Below are 9,458 nucleotides of genomic sequence, written 5' to 3'. Positions count from 1 at the left end.
GTCATGCCATGATCGTATAGCAGGTATAGTAACTGTTATCAGAAATATCATGTTTTTGAGAGAGAGATTTTAGGATGCTACTGCATTATTATATACAAAACTGAACTAAACGGCTAATAACACGGCAATTCAAGAAAATATACTACTAAACCATGAAACTTACCTCACTGGAAGGACAGGGAAAAGGTTAGAGATCTATACATCTTTGGGCGGCTTCTTTACTTCTCGAAGCTGTACAGAGTTCTCAAAGCAATGCTCAAACCCAAAATGAGGATGCCTTTCGTACCAAGTCTCCTGTTGTTCATGTGTATCCCAGTGCTCGCCAGAACTGCTCTTCCCGTACTTATGAACCCAACCCGACCCATTATGCTGCTCGCCCCACGTGCGGTTCCACCTCTCTCCGTGCTCACCTTCCCACCATGTCTCCCCTTGCTTAACTCCATGCCCGTTAGGATTAAAGTGTTCATCCCACTTATCTCCCCATTTTGACCATTTATAGTTGCCTTCAGATCGTTCTGCCCATTTGTCGGTGTACTTCACGCTGCCACCTTGGCCATCATACTTCTCACCCCACCTGCTTGGAAGTCAAATACGTATCAATAACTGTAACAAAGATGATTTGTGACGATAGTATAAACAATATAAGAATTTAGCGCAAATATGGAGGGGTTTATTTCTACCATTCAACTATGTTGAGGATAAAATGTAGCAACGTTGACTTAGCCATGCAAATATTTACCTACCTATGCGTTCAATTATGATCTGTGACTTTCGAAGGAATTAAGAAGCTAGGCTATGTCAACAGAATAAATTGAGATGCGTTAGTTAGATAGAGAGTTGTAACCAGTCATAAATCGGTTCGTCTTCTTATTTGTACTTCCTAAAGTAACCTATTTGTACTTCCAAAAACAAACTTGCTTAATTACTTGTGCATTTGTTGAATTTTCTTTTTAGCTTTAGCTTAGTTCTGGGCCGTTTTTAAAGATTGATGATCATGCTATTGATCACTATGTTTGATGAACATGGTTGAAATGATAAAAAAGCAAGGATATGGACCATGTTATTAGTATGGTGGTTGTTCCTTTTAATAACTCCGTCAAATGTTGCTCCAATGTTTCCCCTTTAGAACTTTGTTTCGGAGGTGTTAACAGAATTGGAATTGCTTTGTGAAAAACCTGATGGAAATATGCCATGCTCTGATTATGTGCACTTTAGCTTAAGATAATAGGAGCATGATCCAATATCAGTGAGTTGATCGTCACCTCCTTCATCGTTGATGATGACTTTAGCAACTTGCCTCTCTTTAAGATTTTGCTGGATCTCTTGTTCTTGAACGGCTTTGCGTGACCATTAGGGTGATGGTGAGTTTTTCTTAGCTGGCGGATTTAGTGTTGACGATTCAATATCTTCCACGGTGATAAATTTGATTCAGACAACTTTGAATTCACATTCTAGATGGAGTTGTTGGGTATTTAAAGAGAATGAAAAGGGGTTATTTCTTTGTTTATAATTTGTTTCCCTTTCTTCTTTCTTTGATGCCTCCTCCTGGAGGTCTCTTTTTCTTTTTTCCTTACAATTCTCTCTTTTTTTTTTACAGGTTTTTGTTCGGAATACATGGTGGATTTTGTGGGCGAAGGTTGGTTGGAAGTTTTATTGGGTGGGTGAAAGATGGCATGGCTGGAGCGGGGTTTACATGGCCCTAGATTTTGATTAGCAGCTTAAGGGTTAGTTTTACATGGACACCCTTTTGCAGTTTATCTTTACATAGTGATATTTTTCTTTTGGGTCCATTAATAGACCACATAATATAGATAATTTAAGTTTTCTCTTGAATCATTACATTTCTAATTTTGGATGTGATGGCGCAGTGCCTAACCGAATTGGATATTCAAGCAAAACCAATGAGATTTGTAGTAAAAAAAAACAACCAACATCGACCATAAAGATCTGAACACCAAAGATGAGCAAGTTGAGCGCTAGGAATTATTTTAGGCCGTCTTCTTTTTGAAGCCAACCGTAAACAAAGAGGTTCTAGGATTTCATTTTTTTTTACATGTCTTACTTTTGAGGAGATGGTTTTTATACCTTTGTGATTGTTATTCTGACAATATCGATATATCCATGTCAATTAGTTAGTGGTCGTAAGCTCGTTGGTTAGTGAAATTTTGGCAATAATCTGTCTAGATAATGGCGTATAGTGTGTTTTACATGTTGCATCCCTAACTAGGAGCACCTCCACCAGCAGCAGATTCCTCATCTCTGGATATATCTATCCATATTCATGTCCTATTGACTATTGGTATTTAGTGTATATGGATATATATCTGCAAATATCCTTGTCATTTTGCAGCCCTGTCCATGCAACTGACAATTTTTTCTACGCAAACATGGTTGGAACTGGAAATGTAGTAGAGTCTTTGCTAATGATAGGACAGATCACAGCTTCAAGGCAGGCCATGACATGTTTTTAGAGGAAACTTGCCCCATAAGGTTAAGGGAGCAAATTATCCACCTTTTTACCCAATAAGGTCCAGACAAGTTGGTAAGTTGCCTTGGTCTCAGGGTCGACTCTCCTGGGAAGTATCCACAGGAAGTTAATTTCTTAGAGTACCTGAAGCTGTGCGTTAGGAATGCCCCTTAGCCATGTCTAGAGGGTTTGATACCTATGGTCCGAAGGACTGTGCAGAAGTTCCCTCATCACACAAAAAAAAGCTACCTTTTACATTAACTCTTGACTAATGTCATATATTTTAGATAGTTATTGCTTAACTAATTATTTTTGACTTGTACAAAAGGATGAAAACAAGGTGGACTTTAAGAAAATTGTTAGTGAGAATTGGATTGAGCCACCCAGAAGGGAACGAAAACGCAAGTTTATAATAGTGACCCTTCGTTCTGAAGAAATCTGATAGTGAAATCTTTGTATGCAACTCTAACTAATCGTCATGCTCCCATGGAGTTGCAAACTAACTATAATCATATATCATGAGCAATTATTGGAAGTTGCAAGGATCATGAAAATGCTCTGTTAACGGAAATGTTAAGAGGTTTTTTTTCATGATATGATAATTCTTTTGTTTGTACATTATCACTTTACCAATTTGGAATTTCATCGAACTGAAGTATTCCTTTGTGTAGAAGAAAAACTCAATTATCTGATTAATGCTATTACATGTTTCATTTTGTAGGTAAATGATATGTTAGAGAAGACCTCGAGTGCAGCCATTACATGAAGAACTTTGATGCTGGCTCTCGCATTTCTATATTATCTTTTTCTTGTTATTTGAATGGATATTAGAGACAAATATATAAAATTGGATGCTTTTTATTGTGAGATATTGAGTAATCATTGTGTATGTATATGTTTTATCTTTAATATTATACTATCTATTTGAATTGGATATTCAGCACCTTTTGAGACATTTTTGTGTATGTATATGTTTTTGATTTCATTGTGAGAAATTGAATAATCATTATGTGAGATGTGTATATTAAATGTAAACAGGTAGATAAATAAAATAGTCAAAATTTAAAAAATATTAAAATACACAGTCCAAATGGGTTACAATCGTTTGGGTCAAAATTAGCCCAAACGGTTAAAATTAGCCCAAACGGTTATAACCGTTTGGGCTAATTTTCTCCCAAACGGTTGTAACCGTTTGGACAGAAATTTGGCCAAACGGTTGTAACCGTTTGGACAATATTACTCTGTCCAAACGATTATAACCGTTTGGGATTTTGCCGAAACGGTTGTAACTGTTTGGGCGACCGTTAGGGTATACTTTTCCCCAACGGCTTTAGCCCAAACGGTTCTTTTTACAGCTAAAATGATTGTAACCGTTTGGGACTGTGTTTTCCCAAATGGTTCCAACCGTTTGGACTGTCCTGTTTTGTACTAGTGACATATGAAGAACTTCCATGTGCATATTCTGTATGGAAGTGAGTGTATTACAAACTTTGTTTTTATGAAATGACATTCTTGATGTTGAATATGGCTTGCATTAAAACAATCTTAATTTGGTTAGGATTAAAAGTCTGACTTTGACCGGAAAGGAAAATTACAATTCCAATTAGATGAAGACTAGGATTGGAATAACTCTAGAAAGTACCATGAGAAAGGAATCATGTGGGCATTAGAATTGGTTAAAAGGAATCTTACATGAACTTATAATAGGAGGATAAATACCCCTTGAGAGGTTCATTCTAAGAGAAGAAGTAAACAGTCAAGAAGATAAGGAAAAAAAAAGATTACTCTTGTGAGGATTTTTTAAGAGGAATGTTATTATTCTTGTGATGATCTACAAGAATCCGTGATTACTCTTGTGAGGTGATAACAAGAAGGGAATATTCATGTATCTTGTTCTTCAAGTAATAAAGAAATCTCTCCCTTCTCCCATGGATGCAGGCACATTGCCAAACCACATAAATCTTCTTGTTTTGTGTGTTGTTTTTTTTTTTTAATTATTTCGCCATAAAGTTTAAGGTTTTGTCTTGTTCTTCAAGTAATAAAGAAATCTCAATCTTCTCCCCGGGACACAGGCACATTGCCAAACCACAAAAATCTTCTTGTTTTGTGTGTTGTTTGTTTGTTTTAATTATTTCGCCATAAAGTTAATGTTTTTCACAAAAACCTAAAAAGTTAAAAGTCTTTGTTCGGGATCTAAAGTCGACTAGATTCCTAACAATTGACATACTAACATTCTAGATAAACCAAATAAGTTTCTCTTTACTAGTTATCACTTATAAGATTAGAAGAGGAAAGTCCATTAGTAAAAGGAAAAACATTCCCAAAACATAAGTAGACAACTAATTGGATGTTGTCTACTCCGAACTACCTAAAGTCATGTTTTGGCATAACTGACTAAGAATACTAAACAAAGAAAGTAGCTAAGAACTTTCAAAAATCTCAAGAGAGGAAAAGCCAATTCTTACCTCTCATGCCAGACATGAGCATGGCCAGCCTCTAGCGGTATGTTGGGATCTGTGGAGCACCATTTATGGGCCCATTTCTCAGCTTGGCCAGAGGCATCATAGTGTTCCCACCATTTTTCATGCCACTCACCACCATAGCCGTTCTTGCCCCACTTGTCCGCAGCCTTCTCCATATGCACCAGCCCTGTATTATGATCCTGAGAAAAGTAGGATTCATATACTGCAGTCAGCCTTTGTCTATGTGAACCATCAAAGTATGGCAACACTGTTTTTAACATATCATAGCCAAGAATTTTTTACATGACTATAAGACTAGATTAACATGACCATATTTCTTCATGCAAAGATTCGGGTTACTGCTTCCTCTGGTGTGCTACCCCCTTATGTTAAACAACGAGTCATTAATGAATCGCTGCTTTATATATTTACACTAAAAGCAACAATATACATCAACAGAAAAGATCTACAGTAGTATGTCTTCATCCTTTACCAATTACCCATCAAGGTCTTATTACAAGCTCTTGTTGCCCAAGCGACTTTACCAGGCATCAAGTGCAACCCACAACGATCATTGAGCTGATGATGGCATGACAAAATTAAAAAGGTTATTTAACTGAATCATCCCTCTACGGTGACAATTCTCAACTTATGCAATGTATTCTTAAGCTGGTGCTTTCATGCAATTATTAAATTAATAAAAAAATTAAGTACCAATGATGCGGTTTATATCTATAATTTACAAGTTTCAGAACTTATGGGAGGAATATTTCAGTTGGTTGTACAAAAGAAAAAAAAAACTTTTTTATGCTAAAAGCTAAATTAAACTTCACCTTCCACATTGATTCCTTCCAATACTCTCGCCAAACATTTCCAGCAGCATCACGTCCAGATTTTTCTGAACCAAGTTCCTTATAATCAAACTGATCAGAGGCCTCCCAGAACTTGTCTTCCCACTCGACACTTCCATCAGTACTGACCCCTCGAACCAATGTCCACTTGCAAACAACCCCATCTGGCCTCTTTTCAATACCTGTCTCTTTCCACCACTTTGTACCATCTGATTTTACTCCATGTGGAGCTGTTTCATCACTCTTACTTAGGGCTTCGGCAGCTTCTACTGCATGCGCTGAGAAAAGAACACCAAGCTTATCTTCTTCGTCTGCTGTGGTTGAGAGATCTGACAAGGAATTCTCTGTCTTTATTTTCTCAACCTCCAGAAATGATTGAAGAGGTGGTAGAGGAAGTTTATGGTCATTTTCAGTAAGGGTGCTCTCGAAAGGAAGTGGTAAAATATCTAAAGATTTCTCTTTCTCTAGCAATGAACTAGATGGATGGGGATGTGGGCTTGATTTCTTTGCTGGCTGTAAGCCAGTGGCATCATCGATTGATTTATTTTGACTGCCCTGAGGAGGGGACCATGACCAAAAATCAGGACCAGGAGTCACATGTTCTGCACCTCTTGATCGATGAAGAAATGGTGTCGCAGCCTGCAAACCTGGAAAATTTTATGAAGAAGAATACTACAAAAATGAGAACCTTACTGAGAAGTTATCCAATTTACTAACTGGGGAGCTAGTTTTAAGCAGAATAAGAAAGAGCAACAGTTATTATCATACAATTCAAACATACTACATTTAGAAGGAGTATGACACCTACTTGTTCACCTAGAATTCTCTTTTTTCGACACCAATGAGAAAATATTTAATAGACATTCTACATATATTACACTATTACAGTATTTGCAAGGACTGATACAACGATAATTATATAAATTATCAGTTTCTAACGAAAGGAAGTAAGCAACAAAGCAATAACAAATGTTAGTAGACTTACAATCTTGATCTATACGTATAATAATTCTTTCGATTGTTTTTAGTTGCATAAGAAGACTAGTTAAACCATAAATAAAACATAGAAATTGTATAATGTCAGATATAAGGCCAAAAAGATGGGCCTATATCTGCCAAATACTGAAATTTGTACAGGGTACAAGTTTACAAGCTTTCTATACTATGTTGTAAGAGAATCTTAGTTTAAGTTTTGTAATTAAATTTTGTAACTAAGTGATCACATATAAATGAAATTTGTAATAAAAGATGTCTGGAGAAACTAGGCAACTTAGTCTATATTTGTTTGTAGCTGGGATACATATGCATCTCCACCTACAGTAGTTGAAACTGCAAATGTTTTCGGATTGCATGTTTTCCAGTTAGACCTTTAACAATAGAAAGTAATAATTCAATAAGAAATATGTCATTATTCTATCTTAGTGCTAAGTTTAGATCCTGTGCTGTCGATGCAACTATAAGAATTGTGCAAAAGATCTGATCAAGCACTTGACTTAAGGATTAGGTGTAGTTAGAATAACATAGTGCTCTCAGCATGCAAACAAATAATTGTTTAATTCTTTTAGCAAGAACTGCTTAAATACCAATAAAATGAACCTACTTCTTCAATGGAAATAAGAATCATCACTTCATTCTACCAAAAGAAAACTGATTTCCTCACAAAACACATTTTTTTAAACTACAATATTAGACTTTGAGTATGACATCTATATGTACAATCCCTAAAATATGAAGTAATATTAATTTAAATGTTCAAGAAATAATATCATTCATTAAATGGAGGATGTTCAATTAAGCTACGTTAACACGCACAAAAGGATTTTAAATAATGTTTTTCGCTTTGTTTTTTTAATATACTACAAGGTCAAATAATTCACTGGAAAACACTCCTTACTTCAGAAATCACACCATTTGATATTATTCACACACTGCAATCTCAAGCATCATGAGTTTGCAGAAAGCTTGGAACAATGTCCTTATGTTTCTTATAATTCCTTAAGGAATTTGATTATCCTAAATTGCTGAAAGTTAAGTTACTGAATTTGCCTAATTCTGATATTTCTGAAAGATTGGCCAAAATAAAAATATTGAACTGTTTTCAAGCCCATTTCTTCTCAAATATTCCATAAAATGGGCGCATAAAAACACATTTCATCCGATTTCCACACCGTCCAGTACATTGTTTGAACATCTAGGGTGAAACCTAAGAAATTTCTTTGGAACTCATTGGCTTATGTGGGTAAATTATTGCTGAAAGCTTCATCCATACCAAGTTCTCTCAAGAAACCTCCTCGATTTAACAGTTTCTGCAAATCAGAATTTGCTGAATTTTATCAAAATTGCATGATCGTAACAACCATTCAAATTCAGTAAGTTGCTATTTTCGCAAAAAAGAATTTATTAATAATTATAAAAATAGCAATGAACAGATCAGTAATGTACATGTATTTCACACAGTCCATTGCACTGCTTAAATTTCAGAGGCAAAACCTAAGCAACCTCCTCAAATTTCACTTTTTTTTTTTGAGTTCTCAAAGTGTATCCCGTAATTTCTCAATTTAATAGTCATCACAAATTGAAATTACAAAAATTTCGCCCAAATCTCAAGAATTCCACAAACCTTCAACGTCTGTCTAAATTTCGTCAAATTTTCTTTACTTTCTCACTCAGTTACAAGAATTAGCAACAGCTATCTAAATAAAGTACCTTGATTCGTTTCTCTTGCTCCGCCGGAACTCCGACCGCCCGATCTCAATCCACCGCCATCATCCGATCCCTTACGTTTCGCAGTCTCCTCCTTGACCAGCGCTCTCGCGGCCGCGATCGCCGCCGAGGCGCGATCGATCACCTGCAGCCGTAGGACCCGATCCCTCTCCTCTTTAGGAACCTCCAGGATCTTGTTGAAGACCTCCGTCTTCTCCTCCACCGACGGTTGAACCTGCGACCGCCGATGCGGTAACGTGTCTGGCGGAGGACCTGAGACCTCCTATCGCGATCGCATGGCTCTCTTCCACATCTCGAGGTAGGAGGGGCGGGGGAGCCTCCGCCGCCGGGAGCAGCGGGTGCGGAGGTGATCCGACCTGAGGAGCGGAACGGAGGAGGTGGGGGCGGCGCAGGATAGCGCCGGGGCCTGGGCTAAACTGCGCCGGCGACGCCATCGCGTTCATTTGGGATCCCGAGGGCGATCGAGAGAGGTGGAGATTTTATGGGGATTTTCGAGCGGAGGAGCTGGGGAGTGACCCTGAGACTGGAGAATTGACCAGGATCATGAGTTTTTTTTTTTTTATGGCGAAAATAAATAGATAATATTAAATATGTGCACTTTTCTCCAAAAGGGGGAAAGTGACTTTATTATTGCGTCTCGAAAGGGGCAAATACTTTCTCGTTTTTTTTCAACGGTTATTTAGTTAGTAGTATCTAAAATCTTCAATAACTTCATAACAACCCCTCACATATATGAAATTTCTCATAAACCCATCAAATTTTATGTCACCCTGCAATTTGGCCCTTTAATGACCAAAATACTCATCAGTTTATGTTTTCCCCCGACCTCTTCATGTTCAAAGAATTAGCTGAGAGGTATTTTAGTCACCGAGCGACTAATTACAAGAACCTCTAGATTTGAGGGACCTACGAGCAATTCTAGAATTTGCGAGACTAATAGGGAACTTTCAATAT

At 37.1% G+C, this 9,458-nt stretch overlaps 1 protein-coding gene across 1 annotated transcript; it reads right to left on the bottom strand.

Moving 5' to 3' along the window:
* On the bottom strand, positions 36-8,938 carry LOC109835497. Its single transcript, XM_020403472.1, has 5 exons — positions 8,861-8,938; positions 8,487-8,766; positions 5,763-6,427; positions 4,933-5,129; positions 36-574 (listed from the first exon to the last, which is right to left on the bottom strand). The coding sequence occupies exons 1-5, from the start codon at positions 8,936-8,938 to the stop codon at positions 196-198; spliced, it is 1,599 nt and encodes a 532-aa protein (XP_020259061.1). The 3' UTR covers positions 36-195.

This window comes from Asparagus officinalis, chromosome 3, assembly GCF_001876935.1.
Source record: "Asparagus officinalis chromosome 3, Aspof.V1, whole genome shotgun sequence".
NCBI lineage: Eukaryota > Viridiplantae > Streptophyta > Magnoliopsida > Asparagales > Asparagaceae > Asparagus > Asparagus officinalis.
This window is presented reverse-complemented; position numbering and strand designations above follow the sequence as displayed.